The sequence below is a fragment of the Syngnathoides biaculeatus genome, chromosome 20 (genome assembly GCF_019802595.1).
Source record: "Syngnathoides biaculeatus isolate LvHL_M chromosome 20, ASM1980259v1, whole genome shotgun sequence".
Lineage (NCBI taxonomy): Eukaryota > Metazoa > Chordata > Actinopteri > Syngnathiformes > Syngnathidae > Syngnathoides > Syngnathoides biaculeatus.
Window position 1 is genome coordinate 4,703,329 of NC_084659.1, and position 26,179 is coordinate 4,729,507.

Below are 26,179 nucleotides of genomic sequence, written 5' to 3' on the forward strand. Positions count from 1 at the left end.
AGCAGAGCAGCTTTGTTTCCATACAGGACGTCGAGCATCTGTGACAAATATCACAACTACTGTAGACTGCAACTGTTGCTCGTGTGATGTCTGTCGGCAGAACCACCAAACCACCTTGTTAGCTCCCATTGCCGATGGGTTCAGGTGCAGTTCGAAGCGGGCAGGTGTGCAAAACAAATCGTGAAACACTGAACATTCTCGGACAGCATGATGGTGAAACTTGTTGGACTGTTGGCATCACAGTTCTTGGGACCGAGGTTCAAAGTAGGACAAGTCGTTATATTCACTTAATCCGTGTGACGTTCCTGCTTGGAAACAAAATTGCTCAACGTGCTTTCCACAAAGAAAAGCAACAAGGCAGCATTATTTAATATCCATTGATGAATCGAACCCGACTCTCCCACATGACAGGCGTAGATACTGTCCGCTATACTAAAGAGGAGACCCTTAGGATCTTGATCCTGGACAACGGAAGCCAACTGTATGTTCTCACGGGGTGACTGGCTGAGAACCACAGACGAAAAATAGTTGGCATGTTCTGTGAGCGAATTTTTTCTCCGGCCAATCCGGTTTCCTTCCATGCCATGAAAACATCAATGGTAGATCGAGTGAAGTCATCATCATCATCATCATCATCATATTTAAATATTCACTGATTTATAAATTATAGATTGAAACACTTCAACCGGAAATGAAAATTGTAAATGAAGTGTCCAGTGCTGTACACAAATGGATTTAATGCTGAAACCGGAAATTGAAGATTATTTTAAAAATATTCAACTAAGTTCCTTCAATGCTGAAACAGAAACGGACACAAATTTCAAATTATTGTACTTCCTTCCCTGCCCGACGGTGGCGGTTGGGTCTGGAGGATGGGACTTGAGATGTGAGGTGGGGGTGCTGAGAGGTGAGATCTGCAGCCAGACTTTCTCGATCATCTTTCAACAGTGCAGTAGGTTCCATAGTGTAGTGGTTATCACGTTTGCCTCACATGTGAAAGGTCCCCGGTTCGAGACTGGGTGGAAATGAGCTTTTTTTCCCCCTTGCTTGTCAAGGAGATGTATTATTATTATTATTATTTGCTCATGTTGTAAATCTTAAGGAGAGTGGACATTTCCATTGATTAATACAGCTGATGTGTGTTTGGTACTTGTTTCAAAACTGGGTGCGAGCAAGGACTTTCCGGTGGTGCGGCTGCAGAGCGTTGGACTCACAGTTCTGAAAACCTGGGTTCAATCCCATCCCCACTTGTGCGGAGTTTGCATGTTGGTCCTGTACCTGTGTGATCGTATAGTGGTTCGTCCTCTGCGTTGTGGCTGCAGCAACCCTGGTTCAACTCTGAATCACAGCAGAACCAAGTCCCTGGACTTAACTTTTATAGTCCTTCGGGGTTAAATTTTCATGGGACAGTGACAATCCTTATCATGGGCTTGGGTAGGGCATGAAGCCATCGTGAGGCTAACAGTGCAATGAATAACATGTCTGACTTGTCATGATTGCCAAATGAAGCCTTGCAGCAATATTAATTTCCACATGGTTCAAAGCTTCATGCTGATTTATTTGCTTCATGGCACTATCAAGTGGTCGTGAAACCCAAGAGAGGAACAGTGTTGAGAATTCTATGGCTATTCGTTCAAGAAAATGGTGTGAATATGCTCGTGTTCCTATTTCCTGGTCTTGTACAATGCTTCAAAAATGAGTGTCAAGTATTAACTTTTGTGGCTCGTTGGTCTAGGGGTATGATTCTCGCTTAGGGTGCGAGAGGTCCCAGGTTCAAATCCCAGACAAGCCCCTACAAGAGGTTTTCCTTGACAATTGTCGCATACTATGTGACGAAAAGGTTGAAGCTTTCCAGTCAATCACAAGGCGGTTGTGGTTGATTGCATTGGCGTGCTGAGAAAAAAAACATCTGCTGTACTTTTTTTTTAACTTTAGCTCACCGCGCATGTGCAAAAACACGCTGTCAGCGAGTCCCGCCCTATTTTCAGCCCTCGCTTAAGAAATCTTCTCAAACATGAGTATTGATGCTGCCGTAAAGAATGCAAAAGCGGATGACTTTCCTACGGAATGTGAGGCGGACTTCTTTTTCACGATGTCATTGTTGAAGTGCATTTGCCTCATCTGTCAGTGAAGTGAATTGTGGAACGGCATCTTCGAATTGTTTATGGAAAATACGACACTGACATTCCGCCGAAAAGCAAGCTGAGAATGAGGAAAGTGAACGAACTAAAACCCCAATTGGCCACACAGCAGTCACTTTTCACACAATATAGTTGAACAGCGAAGGCCGCCACCATCATTTCCGGGTTCATCACATCACACATAAAAGAGAGTTAGTTGGCTCGTTGTTCCGATCTTTTAAACATAAGGTGGGAATATTATCTTCAATAGAATCTCTGTTGCTGTAAATGAGTGCAGTGACACGGTGCTGTGAAGCCATGGCTGACGTGTGGAAGGACTTCAGAGATTTTATGTTTCTCACTGCAAAAAGGTGAAGCTGACAGAACCCTTGTCAGCGAATGAAAATTTGGGCAAAAGGGTTTTTCTGGGACTTGAAAACTGGACTTCTCAAGGTCACAGGTAATCGAGAAACATGCCGAAAGAACAAGGCCCACAGAAATGAAAAAGATGATCACTTGTCATACAGGCCACTGTGGCCGACGGCAAAGGATTCCTGGCTGTTGACATTTCCAAAGAGAGCTTGTTGTGAATTTCAACCCTGGGATCTCTTTCAGTCCTGCTCCCCTCGAGAAATGTTCCCCAAGAACAACAAGCAACACAGAAGAGGAAATGACTTCATAACTCATCAACAACAATGAAGTACATTACCACATAACTCAATGATCACTTGGCTGCCACCCTAAACAAGAATGAACCCTTGAGTTTCAACACAGGCCACCTTGAGAAAGAGAGCAAGGTAAAACATTATAGCATACTGAGCCACAACGGACAGCTTAGCAGGGTTCGTCCGGGAGTTGAACCCGGGACCTCTCGCACCTGAAGAAAGAATCATACCTCTAGAACAACGAACAACATGGGTGAATGGGTGCCCCCAGCCACTCCCATCTCTGTAAAACTTCACGGCCCTGAACGGCCAGGTCATCTCCTCTGTCACCCACCAAACACTGCCGATCCCGCTCTTCATCTCCGGGAATCACTGTGAAACCCCATCACTCTTTGTCACTCCTTCCCCTGAGGTTCTTGGTATTGCCATGGTGACAGCGGACGAAACCATTGGCCCACGGCCATCAATTTTAGTCAGTGCATAAAGCTGAAATCAAAACAACTTTCACACAATTAGTTTTAAGATAAGTAAGGTTTTGTTAACCTTTGATGAAAAGCCCTGACAAACAGTTGCTTGCATTCTCAGTTTGCTTTTCTTCTTTCTCTCTGTTTTCTGGTCCTCTCAGGCCCGTCCACCTCAACCTCGGGACAAGTGTTAATCTTTTTGTTTATAATGATTATTGTTGTTATTATCAGCACCAGCAGGAGGCATTGAGGTCACTTGGGGTTATTGAGGGCCTGGGTGTCTATTAGCTGAGATGGTTATCCTCACGAAGGGCGCATGACTGCTGGAGCCTCTCTCAGCGATTGTCAGGCAGGAGGCAGGGTACATGCTGAACCGTTTGCCAGCCAATCGCAGCTTGTAGGATCCTCTATTGTTCAAATGTTGGCATGTAATACACAGCTGTGTGCTGTCTGACGACCATGGTTTGATCCCTGCCTTGCCTTTGTGGAGTTTGCATGTTCTTCCCGTGCATGTGTAGGTTTTTCTTTCCTGGCACTCCAGTTTCCTCCCACATTCCAAAAACATGCAACATTAATTGGACACTCTAAATTCACCCAATTTATACATATTTGTCTGAATTTCCATACTTTTTCAAATTTTGTCACGAACATTATTGCAGTTACAAGACAGTTATTGTAGTGTTAATATTTAATATAAAAATATACTCATGACTCTAATTGTTCATCAATTACAGTTTCAATGTTTATTTATGAAATAAAACAATGTGATAATGTGGGGAGTGACATGAATGTTGCTTTTCATCACTATCCAAAAGCGGTTGGGATGGTATTCTGGATCAAATATTAATGAATATTTTTAGGAATGCAGTAAAATGTTGAGATTATTCACTTGATTATGATAATGCAGATAAAACATTTCAGTTTCACTGGTGCTGGCTGAGCATCCTGCAGGGTTTCAGCCTTGTTGCCATGGTGACAGATTTAGAAAGACAACCTTGCCAGTTTTCAACAGCCGTGATCGTATAGTGGTTAGTACTCTGTGTTGTGGCCGCAGCAACCCCGGTTCGAATCCGGGTCATGGCAGGGATGAATCTGTGAAGCTAATTTTTTTAGTCCTTATGGTTGATATTTGCATGAATCCCTTAAGAATTACAAAAATAAATGAACTAAAGACAATTATGGAAGTAATTAATTGCCATCACAGTACGAATTCAAATTTCTGGCATTGAATTTTTTTAACACTGAAATCCATTGTAAAAAATTCAACATCCATATGTGATTTATTTGTGTGATACAAGCAAATAAATATTTGAACACCTGTCTATCATCTAGAATTCTGACTCTCAAAGACCTGTTAGGCTGCCTTGAAAAGTCCACCTCCACTCCATGTATTATCCTGAATCAGATGCACCTGTGTGAGGTCGTTTGCTGCATAAAGACATATTTCATGATTCAATTGATGCATCTCTGCTATATAATTATTTAAAAAGGCAGATGTGGTTGATAAAGGAGTTCTCGAGATATCAAGAAAAAATATATCTATTTGTGATCTAACCTTCAAAGAAGAGATTTCAGGTGAACATACCAAAAACATCATTCTGAACGGGCTTTGATACCACATGCAAAATACACAACCAAGCTAGCCAGGAGTTGAACCTAGAATCTTCTGATCCGAAGTCAGACGCGTTATCCATTGCGCCACTAGCCCTACACAAAAATGCACCTTCTGCAAACCCATGTATACAATTTTCACTGTCCCACACCCACCAAATAACATCATCGAAAAAGGCGACTGAGGGGCTTTATTCCTGCTGAGACCCGGAATTGAAGAAGGATTGCGTGGCAACAAAGCAGAGAACGAACCACGACGCGATCACAGAAGAGGGGAAAAACAGAAAGAAGGAAAGAAATAAGGAAGGAAGCAAAGAATGAATTGAGGAAGAAAAACAAAGATAAAATGATGGGAAAAGGGTTGGAAAGAAGGAGGGTAAACACTGGAACAAGGAAGGGAAGGAAAGAAGGAACCAAGAAAGCAAACAAGGATTGGAGGAAGGAAGGGAGGACGAGACAAACGAGATAACTGCTGCACTGGAAAATACCATGTTGTTTGCAAAACAAAATACATGAAACTATTTCAGAAAAAAATCATTTCATTCTCTTTCAGAAGAAACAAGTGTTCAGGTCTGAGTTTCTTTGGAAATTTAAGTTCAAGCGAAAAACAGAAATCAAGACAACACTCTAGAGGAATTAGTGTTGAGACACAAAAACAAAATCTTCTTCGTCTTTTTTTTCTTTCGGCTTGTCCTGTTCGGGTCGCCACGTGTCATCGTTGTCCATTTAAGCCCATCTCATGTCTCTAACCCCAAATGCCTTCATGTCTTCCCTGACAACATCCATCAACCTTTTCGTTGGTCTTCCTCTCGCTCTTTTGCCTGCCAGCTCCATCCTCAGCATCCTTCTAGCAACATACTCACTCTCACGCCTCTGAACACGTCCAAACCATCAAAATCTGCTCTCTCTCTCTCACCTGGTCTCCAAAACATCCAACTTTGCCTGTCCCTCAATGAGCCATCGTATCCAACCTGCTCACTCCGAGCGAGAACCTCAGCGAGAGAGCAAGAATCATACCCCGAGACCAACGAGCCACAAACCTTGATTGTTGACACCATTTTTAGAATCATGACACAAGACCAGGAGTAAGCCAACAGCTCTTTATGGCTCCATGGAGTTTTTCATCTGGTTTAATCTTCTCTCTATTTTATAAGAGAGACAGATTCACAGATTTCTCTTCACAATTTCTCTCAAAAAGCTTTCACTCAGGTATCTCACAAACAAGAGGAAATATATCACAAAACCAAATATATGATTTACACTGCAACAGATGAAAAGAATATTAAAAAAACTTGCCTTTTTTGCTCATGAGATGATCAAAACCCTAAATTCATGCAGTCTCTGAACAAAATAATGGGAAGGGGGTATCCAGTGTTGAACTGGAGACCTCTCAATCTGGAGTCAAATGCTGTACCACTGTGCTACACCCCCATGTGGTACTTTGACCTATCAGTTCTGTAGACAATTCAATATTCATAATTTGTTCCATCTGTGAAATGTGTATGATTGAGAACTGTTAGGATCAAAGGATCTGTGCCTACCCTCTGCATTAGATCATTTTAGTTTAATTCCCGATTGTGAATAATGTTTTACTTCTGACACTCCCGTAGGTCTGCTTTAGGACCCTTCCACTGTTCTTGGTCCCTGGACAAAGCGATTGAAAAGTCACCTCTGTGGTGCAGTCGGACCCTCAAGTTTCTTAGTTAACGATGGGGTCGTTTCTGTTATGTACGAACATTACTGAGAGGCAAAATTATGTCAGTTGTGACCATAGTAAACACACTCAAAGTGGTGAAGAGTGAGCAACGCTTCTCAGCTATTTTCAACAGTTACTTCACAAATACAAAAAACAACGGTAAAATTTTGAATGAGGACAAACTTGGAACAAGTCGACATTTTGATTTTCACCCAATAACTTCAAGTTTAGACCACAGTAACAAATGAAACATTCCTGACAAAAGCAGAATTCAGTCAAATGCTCGACCAGTCAGCTCCAATCCAATGATATGTCCTTTCCTGTGGTCGAGAATGTGAATTTAAAGCAGAACCTTTGATATCCATTAGAATGCCAAAGAAATGACCCTAATGTGATTTGAACACATAACATTCTGATCTGGAGTCAGATGCACTACCGTTGCGCCACAGAGCCAAGGAAGTGAAATTTCTGTAGAGGTGTAAACTCAAAACTAGGGTATATATTTGGCAACCAATGCAAGTCACTGACATGCCCGACTGGTGAATTAGTGTCAACAAAGCTTGCACAGTATTTGTCTAATAACTCAGGAGTGGGCAATTTTCTCGCATTTTTGAGAGGAGGGTTTTTTTTTTGCCCGAGATGATCAAAACCGTGAATTCATGCAGTCTCTGAACAAAACTATGGACCTTCTGCAGCTCTGTTCTTCATGGAGACTTGGCTTAGTGGACGAGTGTCTGATGCCGCCATTACGCTCCCTGTCTTCAATCTCCATTGTGTGGACCGTGTTGCTGAGCTAACACGGAAAACGAAAGACGGTAGAATGTGCTTTGATATCAACGAGAAATGGTGCATGGACGCTGCACAGCTCAGCACACACTGCAGCCTGCTTTTAGAGTTGCTGGTTTTGTACTGTAAGCCGGTTTATTCACCACGTGATTTATTTCATCTTAGTCGGTGTTTACGTTCCGCTTCAAGCTAGCATCACTAGCAGCACCGCTAAAACTCTTCAAGCAGATAAACAAGATTGAGAAAAAAACCACCCAGATTTGCTGCTCATTATCCGAGTAGATTTTAACCCATCTAAACTTAACCACAAACTCCCTAAATATAAGCAGTACGTTAAATGTCCAACAAGGGCAAATAACACCTGAGATCATTCTTACACATCCATCAAAAATGCATATCGTGCAATTCCTCGTGCACCCATTGGCTCGTTTGATCACTGCTTGCTGTACTTAATACCTGCATACGGGACAACCCAGAAATCACAATGTATGATTTTTTTTAACAATTTATTTGTGTGATATAGCTGCAAATAAGGATTTGAACACCTGTCTATCAGCTAGAATTCGGACCCTCTTAGTCTGCCTTTAAAAGTCCATCTCCATGTAGTATCCTGAATCAGATGCACCTGGGTGAGGTCGTTAGCGGCATCAAGACACCTGTCCACCCCATACAATCAGTAAGACTCAAACTTGTAACATGGCCAAGACCAAAGAGCTGTCCAAAGACACCAGAGACAAAATTGTACAACTCCCCACGGCTGCAGAGAAATTGCCAAGCAGCTTGGTGAAAAAACTTCCACTGTTGGAGCGATCATTAGAAAATGGAAGACGCTAAAGCTCAATCGGAGTGGAGCCCCATGCAAGATATCACCTCATGGGGTCTCAATGGTCCTTAGAAAAGTGAGGAATCAGCCCAGGACTACACAACAGGACTTGGTCAATGACCTGAAATGAGCTGGGACCACCGTTTCCAAGGTGACTGTTGGGAATACACTAAGACGTCAAGGTTTGAAGTCATGCATGACACGGAAGGTTCCTCCCTAAACCAGCACATGTCAAGGCCAGTCTTAAGTTTGCCAATGACCATTTGGATGATACAGAGGACTCATGGGAGAAACTTTTGTGGTCAGATGAGACCAAAATGGAACTTTTTCACCGTAATTCCACAAATCGTGTTTGGAGGAAGACAAACGATGAGTTGCATCCCAAGAACAACATCCCTGCTGTGAAACAACATATCAAAGCTCTGGCGTGGCCTTGCCAGTCTCCAAACCTAAACCCTAGAGAAAACCTTTGGAGGGAACTGAAACTCCATGTTTCTTAGTGACAGCCCTGGAACCTGTCTGATCGAGAGAACATCTGTGTGGAGGAGTGGGCCAAAATCCCTCCTGCAGTGTGTGCAAACTCTGTGAACTACAGAAAATGTTTGACCTCTGTAATTGCAAACAAAGGCTACTGTACCAAATAACACAGTATCACTACAAATACTGCTACAGGGAATCCTTCAGTTGTAGAGAGTGACAAATCAAAGAAGAGAAAATTAAGAATTAGTATACTAGAACAGTTGATTAAAGAGAATTTTTTTTTTAAATCTTAACAGTCCAAGATGTTGCAGAATTTGTATACATGTTAAATATAGTGTCACAGACTTATTTTTGTGGACTATTTTTCTGCTGATTTATTTTTATTGATCAAAATGAGTTTTAGAAAAGTTGAAACAGTACTGGACAATGTTTTAGAACAGTGGTCCCCAACCTTTTCAAACACTCAATTCATTTAAATTACTGCAGACCAGTCCATGCTTGACATGTTTTCCCATGGACCAGGAAGGTGGGGGTATGGTTACGTAGTTTGAATTGATGTAGTGAATATTACAATAGGAAATAAAACAATAAATGGAAAAAGAACCAACCATTCCAAATTTCTAATTATACCTACACAGTTCAACTTATTAAAACACTCCATGACAGCTGCAATATGTCAGAAAAATTTCCCTCTGTTGGTCACCGCAGCCCGAGCACTCTTAACTGGTCGCCCAAGTAAAGTTTAAATAAGCCTTCAAAATAAGATACAGCTATGCTACAAAAATGAATCTAAAGTGCTAATTTGGCAGTGGCTCAAGGTTTGTCAGGGATTTAGAAGCCTGGTCCTTGGAACTGTGAGGCACATGCTCTAACAGTTGTACCAGCTGCTCCAAGTAAACGCTACATGTAACATACACACTGCCTTTGAACTCAAGTTTGATTTTAATACCGTTTGAGTAACAGATCATGTGTTCATTTAAGTCTATGGTGCCAGTACAGAATTTGGACACCGTTTAAACTTGGACCCAGCCACTTACCATGCACAACACAGCAAGTCAGGCACATTTGTTTTTATTAAAATAGTTCAAGGAATATCACTTAAGCAGGAACGGACAAATGTGGTGGATCGCATGATCCAGGTTGTTCAGCCGTGCTTTGCACACACAAGCTTCTGGACTTTGGTGGAACAGCCTGCATACAGGTTCTGGCACGTCAGTCGGGTAGGGGCCTGGATTCTGTGGAGAACAAAAAAAGTTGAACGAGCTGCTTTGTGTACACGTAAAAAGTAGCACATAAGCAGACTTACTTTTGGGGGATAGAATTCACACTCAAGTTTTCCCACTTGACTGTGCAAGTTGTAGTAAGAGGTTTGACAAAAGGCGTGATTCTTGAAAATAGAAGTCACATTAAGAATCACGTGGATCCAGAGCCATTTTATGTTTAGAGGGGTTAATCTAGGACTAGCCATTAGCAGGAAAGTCAACTCACAGCTCTGTCCGGACAGCGAGGGGTGCAGGGCACAAAAGTATTCCTGGCGCCTCTGGGACACGTGGTCTCAACCAGGGCAAACTTCAGCAAGGTAACCGTGCCAATGGATGGAATAGACTGAGACGGGAAGAGTTAAATCATGTGACTGAGTAAGCAAAAACTGGGGGAGAAATAAATGAGTATTACCCCCATTGTCACATGAGCCACTTCCATCAGGGTGAAGTAGTTCTGGTGTTGATTCTCCCGGTTGAACTTGACCACAGAGTCGTGCACAGCCTTCACCGCTGTCGGGTCATCCAGCGGCAACAACTTGGGGCAATACAGACAAACAGTCTCCAACTCCTCATTGGTAAGTTCTGCACACAGGTGGCATGATACCAGAAAGTTAAAAGTATGGATCTTTAAAAAAGGAGAGAGAGAAAAAAAAGGCACATTTGTAACAAAAGGAACTTCAAAATATTTTGCTCTAAATGTGTCCCCAGTATCGCTCCAAAGTGAAAGCTGCAACATCAGAAGCTAAACTAGCTTTTTTTTTTTTTAATGTTAAATTTATCCCAAACCTACCTCCCACGTTGAAAATTTAATCAATTCATTTAAAACCAGGAACACTACACTGATTAACCCCCCCCTCGAAAAAGGCAAAGAAACTGACCTGGTCTGGTTGTGCATTCATGTCTGGTGACTTTGGCCACACCCCACATCACCCAGAATTCAATGCTGCAGGTGGCAACTGCACCCGAAACAACAACAATGGTACACTTAGCATGTCACCGACATGAGCAGCAGTAATCTTTCAGAAGAGAACTAAAATGTACCCGTTCATCCCGTCGCCACAGCTCGCATTGGTCATCAGGTTTGGGGTTGGTGAAGTGACATTTGGTCTGCACGAGCTTCACATTCACATCTATGTGGCAACCTCCTGATACCTGCATGGAGGAACAGACATGATCTGAAATCAAATTTGGTGTACCACAAACATCTCCACCTCATGAGTCAACCCTTGGGGGGGGGGGGGGGGGCGCTTTCTGGTTGGGCCAAATGATCCTACACACTGTCGGTTACCTTCGAACAAATGTTTATAAAAACGTTTGATCGAACTCTTCAAACTGGGAATGCCACAGTACAGTGAGGGTGGGAGGGAAATCCACACTACGTTGAATGGAACCATCATGATTTGGCGACGAGTGATGCTGAGCTGTTCCAGCCCTTCAAGACTTGTCGACTAATGGAGGAGGCCTTTATGCAAAGAGCACATCAATACTTGATTCATTTGGGGAGGGGCCAGAAATTACATCTGACGCCCCGCTTTCCCGGCTGCACCCCGTGACAGAATTGGAGCGTGATTCACCGGTCACAGGCTCGATTTCACTTTTTAAATACCATGAGAAATTTTCTTAGGCCAAGGTGGTTGTACCAAAAACACTGAAAAAAAAAAAAAAAAAAATCCATAAAATTTCCCCATTCTCTCCCATGCATCTTTAGTGCAGTCTTCCAAGTTCCACAATCACTGTAAATATAGAAAGTGTAATTTCCTTAGGTGTGGGGGGTGAGTTACACAAGATTTGAGGAACAAATTGGCAGAGGTCATAATTCAATGCATCACACGTGAAGGACATTATCCATTTGGCCACCAGGTGATAGCATATGAAGAATCAAGAAAGGAAACATTTCTGAACAAAATTGCTGAAGTAATTCAAAGCCTGCAGGAGGAGTCCTCATCAGCATCACGAGTTTCTAATTTTTTTTAAATTTATTTCTCTTTTTTTTTTTTTTTTAAAAGGAGGAGGGTGACAACTATTAACTAGCACGAAAACTTGAAAAATGCCAACCTGTTGATATTTGCTGCTCTGGACCTCCTGCAGCTTGAACCGGAATCCATGCTCGTGCTTTCCATTGATGTGTCGGACACCAAAAGTCGCAGCCGACGTCACGTTTTCCTTGTCACAGGTGACTGCCGGCCAAGATGGCGCCGCAAGTAGACCGGAAAGCGCTGCGGCGCACCACAGCAGAACTGCAAACAAGTTAGTTGTCATGACGAGAATGAAGAACTGAAAACAGCACACATTGCACAAGACCCATCCGGACTTTAACCAGACTGAGGACCAATCACAGTGGAAGACAAATGCACAACACCTGTGTCCTATTTAGTGTTGGTTGTCATTTCAAGCAATCACCTTCATTCACCTCAGCTGAGCACTTTCGGAAAGAAAACATGAACTGGAGCATCAGTTTTAAAAATACAGGATGTCCCAAAAAATGTATACACACTTCGAATAATGATATTTGTCAATTATTTTACATGTTAAAAATGATTTGAATTATATTAAACAGCAAGTTTACAATTGTCTAAAGTGTGAATACATTTTTTGGGACACTGTATATACTGTCTACGTTTTTGGAGGAAAATATGAACATCCATCCATCCCTTTTCTTTGCCACTTGTCCTCACGAGGGTCACGGGAGTGCTGGAGTCCATCCCAGCTGTTATCGGGCAGGAGGCAGGGAATGCTATGAACTGGTTGCCAGCCAATCACAGGGCACATAGAGACAAAGAGCCACACTCCCAATCACAGCTAAGGGGAATTTAGCATCCAATTAATGTTGCATGTTTTGGGGATGTGGGAGGAAACCGGAATGCCCGGAAAAAAAAAAACCCACAGAGGCAAGGGGAGAACATGGAAACTCCGCACGGGCAGGTCCAAGATTGAACCTGGGACCTCAGAACTGTGAGGTCAACACTTTACAGCTGCTCCACCGTGCCGCCATCTTTGAAGCAATATGTGTGAATCACAACCAACCTTATCACTGAGTCAAGGAAACCATGAAGATTTTATCGCATTTTGTTCCATCCATTGAAAAAAAAGTGGCATGAAGTTACTTTTCATGCCAAAATGCTGAGCTCGAGGGTATACCCTTCAAAATAAGAGTGTAGAAACTTTTTGAGGGAGGCGGGAACAAAATGGCATTTCCAATCATAAAGCAAGAAGATTTTCATTTTGTTTTGAGGTACAAGTGAATTACTCTTCACGGTAATCCTTGAATAAAAAATGGTGAGTTGACCAAGTCGAGAATCAGAAAGCCAAGTTGAATAAACAGTAAACTGCCGTCAATCGTGTTCTTTCATCAAGTAGGAAAGAACCCTGACCCACCACAGTCATCTGCCTCATCCAAGACGGTCCAGACGGAGTCTGCATATCAACAGGAAGTGGAGCGACTGGAGCTGAGCATGACTTCCCAGTTCTAGTCCATTTGGATTCCTTTTGGGGTCTGGGGCAACGTTTGCATTGTTTAAATGGTGTCTCAATTATGGACTCTGATCCTACAGCGTAGACTAAAATGAACATTAGACTTGGTTCTCTAACAGTGTCAATCGCAAACCTATGAACCAAAAGGCAGCGTGTGTGGGAAAAAAACTCATTCGTGATTCAAGTTAAATAGGATTAAAATGAATTGCGACTGTTAGATCACATTAACTTCCTGTTTTAAGCTTGTAGAATTGAAGTAGAATCCGCTTGTTCACGGTTGCATAGTTGGTTGTTGACGGCGCCTTGTCATCGAGTAATGTACAATTTATGAGCAAACCAATTTAAAGTTGATACTCTGAATACAAGTAAATAAGCAAATTCAATCCCTTATGGTGGGCATAATTATAAATTGTGATGTCTCATTTCGGCATGGTGATTAGGCTGGTAAAGTGTTGGCCTCACAGTTCTGAGGACCCGGGTTCGATCCCAGCCTCGCCTGTGTGGAATTTGCACGTTCTCCCCGCGCCTGCGTGGGTTCCCTTTGGGCACTCCGGTTTGCTCCCACATCTCAAAAACATGCAACATTAATTGGGACACTCTAAATTGCCCCTAAGTGTGACTGTGAGTGCGACTGTTTGTCCTTATGTGCCCTGCGATTCTTGCAACCAGTTCAGGGTGTACCCTGCCTCCTGCCTATTGACAGCTGGAATCGGCTCCAGCACTCCCCGTGACCCTCGTGAGGATAAACGGCAAAGAAAATGAATGGATGGAGAAAAGAGAGTCACCACCAACACCTCCAGGAGGAAGAAGTCATCAGGTCTTCATGAGGAAATAGAAGAATCATCTTCATTTTCATGAACCTGCAACCATGTACACAACAGTTGTTGTCTGCATTTTACTCATCACAGTGAACACACACACTTTGTTAGTGGAACACACTGGAGCAGGGGGCAAGTGAAACAACCGTGGAGCAATTCAGGGTAACTGTGTCTTGCTCATGGACACAACAGCAGTGAGTTTGGGTGGGGTCTTCAGCCTACTGTTGTTTTCCCCATGGTGACAGTCCAGCTAAACCATTGGTCCAGGCCCATTAATTTGGGTTGATGTAAAAAGTTGAAAACACCAAAAACATTATCAGGCAATTAGTGTTAGGATAAAAGAAAAAAAATCATTGATGAAAAGCCTTGGCAAAAATTTACAGTTTCATGTTTTCTTTCTCTCTTTCTTGGTTCTCTTGCACTTGAGAGAGTCTGGCTACAAACCTCACCTCTTCGGGCCCCCACCTCACATCTCAAGTCCCATCCTGCAGACCTCAACCGCCACCGTCAGGTAGGGAATGAAGTATAATAGTTTTGTTTAATATTTCACCTTTCACAGAAACCATATTAAAATAAAAAAATTATCTTCCTCCCCCATCTTATTCCAATTTCATCCATTTTTGAAAAAGCTCGAGCAAGCCACGAGAGCAGCGCTAAAAAAGATCAAGAAATGTGGGTTGCCTCCTCCTGGTCTTCTGAAATGAGTGTCTAGTGTGAACTTTTGTGGCTCGTTGGACTAGGGGTATGATTTTCGCTTAGGGTGCGAGAGGTCCCGGGTTCAAATCCCGGACGAGCCCCAATAGGAGATTTTCCTTGAGAATTTCAAATTGTCACATGATATACTATGTGTCAAAAAGGTTGATACTTTCCAGTCAATCACAAGGCAGTTGTGGTCAATTGCGACGGCCTGCCGAGAAAAAAAAAAACATCAGTTGCACCTTTTTTTTTTTTTAACTTTAGCTCACCACGCATGTGCAAACAACAACAGCACAGGAAAACACGCTGTCAGCGAGTCCCGCCCTATTTTCAGCCCTCGCTTAAGAAATCTTCTCAAACATGAGTATGGATGCTGTCGTCAAGAAGACAAAAATGTATCACTTTCATACGGAATGTTAGGCGGATTTCTTTTTCACGATGTCATTGTTGAAGTGCGTTTGCCTCATCTGCAAGTGTAGTGAATTGTGGAACGGCATCTTCGAATTGTTTATGGAAAATACGACGCTGACATTCCGCCGAAAAGCAAGCTGAGAATGAGGAAAGTGAGCCAACTAAAATCCCAATTGGCCGCACAACAATCACTTTTCACACAATATAGTTGAACAGTGAAGGCCACCACCATCATTTTCGGGTTCATCACATCACACATAAAAGAGAGTTAGTTGACTCGTTGTTCCGATCTTTTAAAAACAAAGTGGGAATATTATCTTCAATAGAATCTCTGTTGCTGTAAATGAGTGCAGTGACACGGTGCTGTGAAGCCATGGCTGACGTGTGGAAGGACTTCAGAGATTTTATGTTTCTCACTGCAAAAAGGTGAAGCTGACAGAACCCTTGTCAGCGAATGAAAATTTGGGAAAAAGGGGTTTTCTGGGACTTGAAAACTGGACTTCTCAAGGTCACAGGTATTCGAGAAGCATACCGAAAGAACAAGGCCCACAGAAATTCAAAAGATGCTCACTTGTCATACTGGCCACTGTGTGATAATGGCAAAGGATTCCTGGCTGTTGACATTTCCAAAGAGAGCTTGTCGGGAATTTCAACCCCGGGACCTCTTTCAGTCCTGCTCTCCTTGTGAAGTGTTCCCCAAGAACAACAAGCAACACAGAAGAGCATTCATACTTCATAACTCATTAACAACAATGAAGCACATAACCACATAACTAAAATGATCACTTGGCTGCCACCCAAAACAAGAATGAACCGTTGAGTTTCTCCACAGGCCACCTTGACAAAGACAGCAAGGTAAAATATTACAGCAAACTGAGCCACTACAGAAGGCTTAGAAGGGCTCGTCCGGGAGTCGAACCCGGGACCTCTCACACCCGAAGCGAGAATCATACCTCTAGACCAACGAACCCTGCGAGTGTAGAGCCGGGTCATCTCCTCTGTAACCCACCAAACACTGCCGATCCCACTCTTCATCTCCGGCAATCACCGTGAAACCACAACACTCTTTGTCACTCCTTCCCCTGAGGTTCTTGGTATTGCCATGGTGACAGCGGACGAAACCATTGGCCCACGGCCATCAATTTTAGTCAGTGCATAAAGCTGAAATCAAAACAACTTTGACACAATTAGTTTTAAGATAAGAAAACAAAACCATTGATGAAAAGCCCTGACAAACAGCTGCTTGCATTCTCAGTTTGCTTTTCTTCTTTCTTTCTGTTTTCTGGTCCTCTCAGGCCCGTCCACCTCAACCTCGGTATAAGTGTTAATCTTTTTGTTTATTTTGATTATTGTTGTTATTATTAGCACCAGCAGGAGGCATTGAGGTCACTTGGGGTTATTGAGGGCCTGGGTGTCTATTAGCTGAGATGGTTATCCTCACGAAGGGCGCATGAGTGCTGGAGCCTCTCTCAGCGATTGTCAGGCAGGAGGCAGGGTACATGCTGAACCGTTTGCCAGCCAATCGCAGCTTGTAGGATCCTCTATTGTTCAAATGTTGGCATGTAATACACAGCTGTGTGCTGTCTGACGACCAGGGTTTGATCCCTGCCTTGCCTTTGTGGAGTTTGCATGTTCTTCCCGTGCATGTGTAGGTTTTTCTGTCCTGGCACTCCAGTTTCCTCCCATATTCCAAAAACATGCAACATTAATTGGACACTCTAAATTCACCCAATTTATACATTTTTGTCTGAATTTCCATACTTTTTCAAATTTTGTCACGAACATTATTGCAGTTATAAGACAGTTATTGTAGTGTTAATATTTAATTGAAAAATATACTCACGACTCTAATTGTTCATCAATTAGAGTTTCAATGTTTATTTATGAAATAAAACAATGTGATAATGTGGGGAGTGACATGAATGTTGCTTTTCATCACTATCCAAAAGCGGTTGGAATGGTATTCTGGATCAAATATTAATGAATATTTTTAGGAACGCAGTAAAATGTTGAGATGATTCACTTGATTATGATAATGCAGATAAAACATTTCAGTTTCATTGGTGCTGGCTAAGCATCCTGCAGGGTTTCATCCTTGTTGCCATGGAGACAGATTTAGAAAGACAACCTTGGCAGCTTTCAACAGCCGTGATCGTATAGTGGTTAGTACTCTGTGTTGTTGCCGCAGCAACCCCGGTTCGAATCCGGGTCATGGCATGGATGAATCTGTGAAGCTAATTTTTTTAGTCCTTATGGTTGATATTTGCATGAATCCCTTAAGAATTACAAAAATAAATGACCGAAAGACAATTATGGAAGTAATTAATTGCCATCACAGTACGAATTCAAATTTCTGGCATTGAATTTTTTTAACACTGAAATCCAATGTAAAAAATTCAACGTCCGTATGTGATTTATTTGTGTGATACAGGCAAATAAGTATTTGAACACCTGTCTATCAGCTAGAATTCTGACTCTCAAAGACCTGTTAGGCCGCCTTTAAAAGTCCACCTCCACTCCATGTATAATCCTGAATCAGATGCACCTGTGTGAGGTCGTTTGCTGCATAAAGACATATTTCATGATTCAATTGATGCATCTCTGCTATATAATTACTTTCAAAAGGCAGATGTGGTTGATAAAGGAGTTCTCGAGGTATCAAGAAAAAATATATATATTTGTGACCTAACCTTCAAAGAAGACATTTCAGGTGAACATACCAAAAACATCATTCTGAAGGGGCTTTGATACCACATGCAAAATACACAACCGAGCTAGCCAGGAGTTGAACCTAGAATCTTCAGATTCTTAGTCAGACGCGTTATTCATTGCGCCACTAGCCCTACACGAAAGTGCACCTTCTGCAAACCCATGTATACAATTTTCACTGTACCACACCTGCCAAATAACAGCATCGAAAAAGGCGACTGAGGGGCTTTATTCCTGTTGTGACCCAGAATTGAAGAAGGATTGCGTGGCAACAAAGCAGAGAACTAACCACGACGTGATCACAGCTTTGTGGAAACTGCCATGAAAGTTGGACGTATAAAGCTGTTGGCTGCAGTGAGAATGCTTAACGATCCAGGACTGACCTGTATAGGGAATGCCAAGTCAGATTGTCTACTTGTGAGGATGCGGTGATTTCATTGGTACGGGGCAAGTTTGTCTCGGGGTCGTGACAGGCAAATTCTTCAACTTGTTTCGTCAAGTGATGATCAAGATTGATAATTCTGTGGATTAACCTGTTTTATTGGCAAAAACATCGACTTCAGCATTATATATGGATACTCTATGCCAAGTGTCTCTAACGTTTCCATGTATCTTCATTTATTATCACCTTCTAAATGTTTAACAGTCTCGGACAAACTCTGGGTGTCGTGCTATAAGACGTATTTTTGTTTCGTCTCAACGGACTTAGCATTGAACAATGCTTTGTTTGACTGGCAATATGGTGACATAAACAAAAGTCAGGTGTTTTTATGACAGCGTGAAAGTGGACACCGAGATATAACATGAGTCAGTGGGTTCAGGGCTCATCCCAGTTGTTTCCATAGTGCAGAGGTTATCATGTTTAAGTCACATGCAAAGGTCCACGGTTCGAAACTGGGTGGAAACAGGCAGTGTTTTGTTGCTTGCTCGTAAGAAAGCTGTTATTGGATGGAAGAAAAGAAGGAGGGAACACACAACAAAATGAGGAAGGAAGGGAACAGGAAATGACGAAGAGAGAAGGAAGGAAGGAAGGGAAGAAATAAGGAAGGAAGCAAAGAATGAATTGAGGAAGAAAAACAAGGATAAAATGGTGGGAAAAGGGTTGGAAGGAAGGAGGGAAAACACAGGAACAAGGAAGGGAAGGAAAGAAGGAAGCAAGAAAGCAAACAAGGAAGGGAGGACGAGACAAATGAGAAAAATGCTGCACTGGAAACTACCATGTTTGCAAAAAAAATACATGAAACAATTTCAGAAAAAAATCATTTCATTCTCATTCAGAAGAAACAAGTTTAAGTTCAAGCGAAAAACAGAACCATTGCTCTGTATTGTTGACCCCAAGTATTTGAAGTCGTCCACCTTCGCTATCCTCTTTTTCCTCCGCTCCTCTCATTTACGCTCATATGTTCAGTTTTACTTCAGCTAATCTTCATTCCTCTCCTTTCCAGTGCGTACCTCCTCTTCCCATCACCTCCATGATAAAATAATTTAAACACTGCACCTAAACTTCGAGGCTTACTCCCATTCAAGTTGCTCTCTTGGATGCACAATATATCAACCTTTAACCTTTAAAGTGGTGATAGGAGAATTATGTCGATGTTTGAAACCGTTCCCGGCTAATTTGGTGACTCAAATCCAGACCGAACTCAACGGAAGTGCATTAAAAACAAAAACAAAAACATAAAATATTAGTGGCAAAAAGCTGCCTGGACACTCAGTTTGCTTTTCCTTTCCTTTCCCTCGGTTTCCTGGTCCTCTTGCACTTGAGAGAGTCTGGCTGCAGACCTCACCTCTCAGCCCCCCCACCTCACATCTCAAGTCCCATCCTGCAGACCCCCAACTGCCATCGTCAGGCAGGGAACAAAGTAGGATCATTTGAAAATTGTGTCCATTTCTGTTTCAGCGTTTAAGGAACTCAGATGAATATTTTCTAGATAATCATTAATTTCCAGTTTCAGCATTAAAGCCATTCATGTACAGCACTGCACACTTCATCTACACACTCCTTTCATTCCCGGTTGAAGTGTTTTAATCTTTTATTAATAAATCAGTGACGACTTAAAATGGGTAGAAGTGTAGATGATGATGATGATGACTCTTCAATCAATCTACCATTGATGTTTTCATGGAATGGAAGGAAACCAGAGGTCACAGCCACCGTCACGTTTTCCTTGTCACAGGTGACTGCTGGCCAAGATGGCGCCGCAAGTAGACCGGAAAGCGCTGCAGCGCACCACAGCACAACTCCAAACAAGTTAGTTGTCATGATGAGAATGAAGAACTGAAAACAGCACACATTGCACAAGACCCATCCGGACTTTACCCAGACTGAGGAGATCTGAGGACCAATCACAGTGGAGGACAAATGCACAACACCTGTGTCCTATTTAGTGGTGGTTGTCATTTCATCAATCACCTTCATTCACCTCAGCTGAGCACTTTCGGAAAGAAAACATTAACTGGAATATCAGTTTTAAAAATACAGATGTCCCAAAAAATGTATACACACTTTGAATAATGATATTTGTAAATTCTTTTACATGTTAAAAATGATTTGAATTATAATAGACGTCAGGTTTACAATTATTTAAAGTGTGAATACATTTTTTTGGACACCTTATACTGTATATACTGTCTACGTTTTTGGAGGAAAATATGAACATCCATCCATCCCTTTTCTTTGCCACTTGTCCTCACGAGGGTCACGGGAGTGCTGGAGTCCATCCCAGCTGTTATCGGGCAGGAGGCAGGGTACACCCTGAACTGGTTGCCAGCCAATCACAGGGCACATAGAGACAAAGAGCCACACTCCCAATCACAGCTAAGGGGAATTTAGCGTCCAATTAATGTTGCATGTTTTTGGGATGTGGGAGGAAACCGGAGTGCCCGGAAAAACCCACACAGGCAAGGGGAGAACTTGGAAACTCCACACAGGCGGGTCCAAGATTGAACCCGGGACCTCGGAACTGTGAGGTCAACGCTTTACAGGTGCTCCACCGTGCCGCCATCTTTTAAGCAATATGAATGAATCACAACCAACCTTATCACTGAGTCAAGGAAACCGTGAAAATTTCATCGCATTTGGTTCCATCCATTGAAAAAAAAAGTGGAATGAAGTTACTTTTTATTCCAAAATGCTGAGCTCCACGGTATACCCTTCAAAATAAGAGTGTAGAAACTTTTTGAGGGATGCGGGAACAAAATGGCATTTCCAATCATAAAGCAAGATTTTCATTTTATTTTGAGGTACAAGTGAATTACTCTTCACGGTAATCCTTGAATAAGAAATGTTGAGTTGACCAAGTCGAGATTCAGAAAGCCAAGTTGAATAAACAGTAAACTGCCATCAATCGTGTTCTTTCATCCAGTAGGAAAGAACCCTGAGTCACCACAGTCATCTGCCTCATTCGAGACGGTCCAGACAGAGTCTGCGTACCAACAGGAAGTGGAGCGACTGGAGCTGAGCATGACTTCCCAGTTCCAATCCATTTGGATTCCTTTTGGGGTCTGGGGCAAAGTTTGCATTGTTTAAATGGTGTCTCAATTATGGACTCTGATCCTACAGCATAGACTAAAATGAACATTAGACCTGGTTCTCTCGCAGTATCAATCTCAAACCTATGAACCAAAAGGCAGCGTGTGTGGAAAAAAAACTCATTCGTGATTCAAGTTAAATAGGATTAAAATGAATTGCGACTGTTAGATCACATTAACTTCCTGTTTTAAGCTTGTAGAATTGAAGTAGAATCCGCTTGTTCACGGTTGCATAGTTGGTTGTTGACGGCGCCTTGTCATCGAGTAATATACAATTTATGAGCAAACAAATTTAAAGTTGATACTCTGAATACAAGTAAATAAGCATATTCAATCCCTTATAGTGAGTATAATTATAAATTGTGATGTCTCATTTCGGCACGGTGATTCAGCTGGTAAAGTGTTGGCCTCACAGTTCTGAGGACCCGGGTTCGATCCCTGCCCCGCCTGTGTGGAATTTGCATGTTCTCCCCACGCCTGCGTGGGTTCCCTTTGGGCACTCCGGTTTGCTCCCACATCTCAAAAACATGCAACATTAATTGGGACACTCTAAATTGCCCCTAGGTGTGACTGTGAGTGCGACTGTTTGTCTTTATGTGCCCTGCGATTCGCTGGCAACCAGTTCAGGGTGTACCCTGCCTCCTGCCTGTTGACAGCTGGAATCGGCTCCAGCACTCCCCGTGACCCTCGTGAGGATAAACGGCAAAGAAAATGAATGGATGGAGAAAAGAGAGTCACCACCAACACCTCCAGGAGGAAGAAGTCATCAGGTCTTCATGAGGAAATAGAAGAATCATCTTCATTTTCATGAACCTGCAACCATGTACACAACATTTGTTGTCTGCATTTTACTCATCACAGTAAACACACACACTTGTTAGTGGAACACACTGGAGCAGGGGGCAACTGAAACAACCGGGGAGGAATTCAGTGTATCTGTGTCTTGCTCATGGACACAACAGCAGTGAGTTTGGGTGGGGTCTTGAGCCTACTGTTGTTTTCCCCATGGTGACAGTCCAGCTAAACCATTGGTCCAGGCCCATTAATTTGGGTCGATGTAAAAAGTTGAAATCACCAAAAACATTGTCAGGCAATTAGTGTTAAGATAAAAAAAATAATAATTGATGAAAAGCCTTGGCAAACATCTACCCACATGCCGAGTTTCATGTTTTCTTTCTCTCTTTCTTGGTCCTCTTGCACTCGAGAAAGTCTGGGTGCTCACCTCACCTCTTAGGGCCCCCACCTCACATCTCAAGTCCCATCCTGCAGACCTCAACCGCCACCATCAGGTTGGGAATGAAGTATAATAGTTTTGTTTAATATTTCACCTTTCACAGAAACCATATTAAAATAAAAAAATTATCTTCCTCCCCCATCTTTTTCCAATTTCATTCATCTTTGAAAAAGCTCGAGCAAGCCACGAGAGCGGCGCTGAAAAGATTAAGAAATGTGGGTTGCCTCCTCCTGGTCTTGTAGAATGCTTCTAAAATGAGTGTCAAGTGTGAACTTTTGTGGCTCGTTGGTCTAGGGGTATGATTCTCGCTTAGGGTGCGAGAGGTCCCGGGTTCAAATCCCGGACGAGCCCTGATAAGACATGTTCCTTGAGAATTTCAAATTGTCACATGATATACTATGTGTCAAAAAGGTTAATACTTTCCAGTCAATCACAAGGCACTGGTGGTCAATTGTGACGGTGTGCTGAGAAGAAAAAAAAACTATCAGTTATACTTTTTTTTTTTTTAACTTTAGCTTTACACACATGTTAACAGATTTTTCCACATATTAAATAAGTGATTGACATAATTTTTGGGTACGAGCTGTTGTTCATGTGGTGCAATGACAGATGACAGCAATGTATGATATGCCAACTTGAACAAACCCATTTGGAAACTCAAGCAAGGTGTATTTTTCTTTTAATTTCCAGAAAATTTCTTGAAAAAAAAGTTATTCAAATATGGACCCATACTTTGAAAACTATGTATTTTGTACAATAGTTTAGTGACGTCAACATCAAATAAGCAAATGATGGAGTAGTAGTGTATTTGTGATCTTTAATAAATGACGCTTGTTAAAACAGTGAATTTGACTCAATTTGCTTGTACCGAATATCAAAGACAGTTTCCCCATTAAAAATGATGATGTCGTACTCTCACCACTAATGAAGAGATGATGAAAAACTAAACTCACACGTCACACTCACAACAAGCGATGGAAATTATCTTTGTGGGAACTCTTTTACCTGGATAACTAAATGGCGCAAGAGAAGACACACTGGAGAGAAACATTTTCTCTGCTCAGTTCGTGATCAGATTCTCTCCTCCATATTGTCCTGATCAACACGATAGGGAGTGTGTGGCTCACACACACACACACACACACACACACACACACACACACACACACACACACACACACACACACACACACACACACAGGTACACAAAAGTTCAGTTTCATGTGAAAACATTTACCCAGGTCTGTGCTCACTCTGATTCAAATATTGATGTTTCTAGAATTGGTATGGGTCGTACAGTGGGTCAGGTGGAGCGCTGGCCTCACAGTTCTGAGGTCCCGTGTTCAATCCCGAAGCTCCCTGTGTGGAGTTTGCATGTTCTCCCTGTGCTTGCGTGGCTTTTCTTCTCACATCCCAAAAAAAAAAAAAATGCAACATGAATTGGACACTCTAAATTCCCCCTAGGTGTGATTGTGAGTGTGGCTTTTTGTCTCAATATCCCCTGTGATTGGCTGGCAACCAGTTCAGGGTGTACCCCGCCTCCTGCCCGTTGACAGCTGGAATCGGCTCCAGCACTCCACGTGACCCTCGTGAGGATAAGCGGCAAAGAAAATGGATGGATGAATGGATGGAGAAAAGAGAGTCATCCCCAACACATCCAGGAGGAAGAAGTCATCAGGTCTTCATGAGGAAATAGAAGACTCATCTTTATTTTCATGAACCTGCGTGCATGTACACAACATTTGTTGTCTGCATTTTACTCATCACAGTAAACACACACACTTGTTAGTGGAATACACTAGAGTAGGGGCCAACTGAAACAACCGGGGAGCAATTCAGTGTATCTGTGTCTTGCTCATGGACACAACAGCAGTGAGTTTGGGTGGGGTCTTGAGCCTACTGTTGTTTTCCCCATGGTGGCAGTCCAGCTAAACCATTGGTCCAGGCCCATTAATTTGGGTCGATGTAAAAAGTTGAAATCACCAAAAACATTGTCAGGCAAATAGTGTTAAGATAAAAAAAATAATAATTGATGAAAAGCCTTGGCAAACATCTACCCACATGCCGAGTTTTCTCTCTTTCTTGGTCCTCTTGCACTCGACAGAGTCTGGCTCCAAACCTCACCTCTTTGAGCCCCCACCTCACACCTCAAGTCCCATCCTGCAGACCTCAACTGCCATCGTCAGGTAGAGAATGAAGTATAATAATTTTGTTTAATATTTCACCTTTCACAGAAACCATATTAAAACCAAAAATTAATTTTCCTCCCCCATCTTTTTCCAATTTCATCCATTTTTGAAAAAGCTCGATCAAGCCACGAGAGCGGCGCTAAAAAAGATTAAGAAATGTGGGTTGCGTCCTCCTGGTCTTGTAGAATCCTTCGAAAATGAGTGTCATGTAGCAACTTTTATGGCTCGTTGGTCTAGGGGTATGATTCTCGCTTTGGGTGTGAGAGGTCCTGGGTTCAAATCCCGGACGAGCCCCTATTAGAGTTTTTCCTTGACAATAGTCACATGACATACCATGTGTCAAAAAGGTTAATACTTTCCAGTCAGTCACAAGGCAGTTGTGGTCGATCGTGACGGTGTGCTGAGAAAAAAAAAAAAAAACATCAGCTGTACTTTTTTTTTTTTTACTTTAGCTAACCACGCATGTGCAAACAACGACAGTACTGGAAAACACGCTGTCAGCGAGTCCTGCCCTATTTTCAGCCCTCGCTTAAGAAATCTTCTCAAACGTGTATGGATGGTGTAGTCAAGAAGACAAAAATGTATCACTTTCATACGTACAAATGTAAGGCGGACATCTTTTTCACCATGTCATTGTTGAAGTGCGTTTCCCTCATCTGCCAGTGTAGTGAATTGTGGAACGGCATCTTCAAATTGTTTATGGAAAATACGACACTGACATTCCGCTGAAAAGCAAGCTGAGAATGAGGAAAGTGAACGAACTAAAATCCCAATTGGCCGCACAGCAGTCACTTTTCACACAATATAGTTGAACAGCAAAAGCCGCCACCATCGTTTCCGGGTTCGTCACATGTACGTAAAAGAGACTTCGTTGACTCATTGTTCCAATCTTTTAAACATAAGGTGGGAATATTATCTTCAATAGAATCTCTGTAGCTGTAAATGAGTACAGTGACACGGGACTGTGAAGCCATCGCTGGCGTGTGGAAGGACATCGGAGATTGCGAGAGTTTCTCACTGCAAAAAGGTGAAGCTGACAAAAACCTTCTCAGCTTATGAAAATTTGGGCAAAAGGGTTTTTCTGGGACTTGAAAACTACTTCTCAAGGTCACAGGTAATCGAGAAGCATACTGCAAGAACAAGGCTCACACAAATGAAAAAGATGATCACTTGTCATACTGGCCACTGTGTGACGACGGCAAAGGATTCCTGG

At 42.4% G+C, this 26,179-nt stretch overlaps 1 protein-coding gene and 8 non-coding genes across 9 annotated transcripts; 5 read left to right on the forward strand and 4 right to left on the reverse strand.

Annotated features, from left to right (window-relative positions):
- The first annotated feature begins 4,260 nt into the window (after positions 1-4,260).
- trnah-gug (transfer RNA histidin (anticodon GUG)) lies at positions 4,261-4,332 on the forward strand. Its single transcript has one exon. It is a non-coding gene; the product is annotated as a tRNA-His (tRNA).
- A 552-nt stretch (positions 4,333-4,884) lies between these two features.
- trnar-ucg (transfer RNA arginine (anticodon UCG)) lies at positions 4,885-4,957 on the reverse strand. Its single transcript has one exon. It is a non-coding gene; the product is annotated as a tRNA-Arg (tRNA).
- Positions 4,958-6,937: 1,980 nt separating this feature from the next.
- On the reverse strand, positions 6,938-7,009 carry trnaw-cca (transfer RNA tryptophan (anticodon CCA)). Its single transcript has one exon. It is a non-coding gene; the product is annotated as a tRNA-Trp (tRNA).
- A 2,691-nt stretch (positions 7,010-9,700) lies between these two features.
- LOC133493211 (alpha-2-HS-glycoprotein-like) lies at positions 9,701-12,215 on the reverse strand. Its single transcript, XM_061806293.1, has 7 exons — positions 11,963-12,215; positions 10,949-11,059; positions 10,786-10,891; positions 10,320-10,489; positions 10,134-10,250; positions 9,952-10,032; positions 9,701-9,880 (listed from the first exon to the last, which is right to left on the reverse strand). Exons 1-7 carry the CDS (start codon positions 12,164-12,166, stop codon positions 9,740-9,742), a joined length of 930 nt encoding a protein of 309 aa, XP_061662277.1. The 5' UTR covers positions 12,167-12,215; the 3' UTR covers positions 9,701-9,739.
- A 2,706-nt stretch (positions 12,216-14,921) lies between these two features.
- Positions 14,922-14,993, forward strand: trnap-agg (transfer RNA proline (anticodon AGG)). The gene has a single exon. It is a non-coding gene; the product is annotated as a tRNA-Pro (tRNA).
- Positions 14,994-16,201: 1,208 nt separating this feature from the next.
- On the reverse strand, positions 16,202-16,273 carry trnap-cgg (transfer RNA proline (anticodon CGG)). Its single transcript has one exon. It is a non-coding gene; the product is annotated as a tRNA-Pro (tRNA).
- Positions 16,274-17,448: 1,175 nt separating this feature from the next.
- trnan-guu (transfer RNA asparagine (anticodon GUU)) lies at positions 17,449-17,520 on the forward strand. Its single transcript has one exon. It is a non-coding gene; the product is annotated as a tRNA-Asn (tRNA).
- A 5,536-nt stretch (positions 17,521-23,056) lies between these two features.
- On the forward strand, positions 23,057-23,128 carry trnap-agg (transfer RNA proline (anticodon AGG)). Its single transcript has one exon. It is a non-coding gene; the product is annotated as a tRNA-Pro (tRNA).
- A 2,060-nt stretch (positions 23,129-25,188) lies between these two features.
- trnap-ugg (transfer RNA proline (anticodon UGG)) lies at positions 25,189-25,260 on the forward strand. Its single transcript has one exon. It is a non-coding gene; the product is annotated as a tRNA-Pro (tRNA).
- Positions 25,261-26,179: the final 919 nt, after the last annotated feature.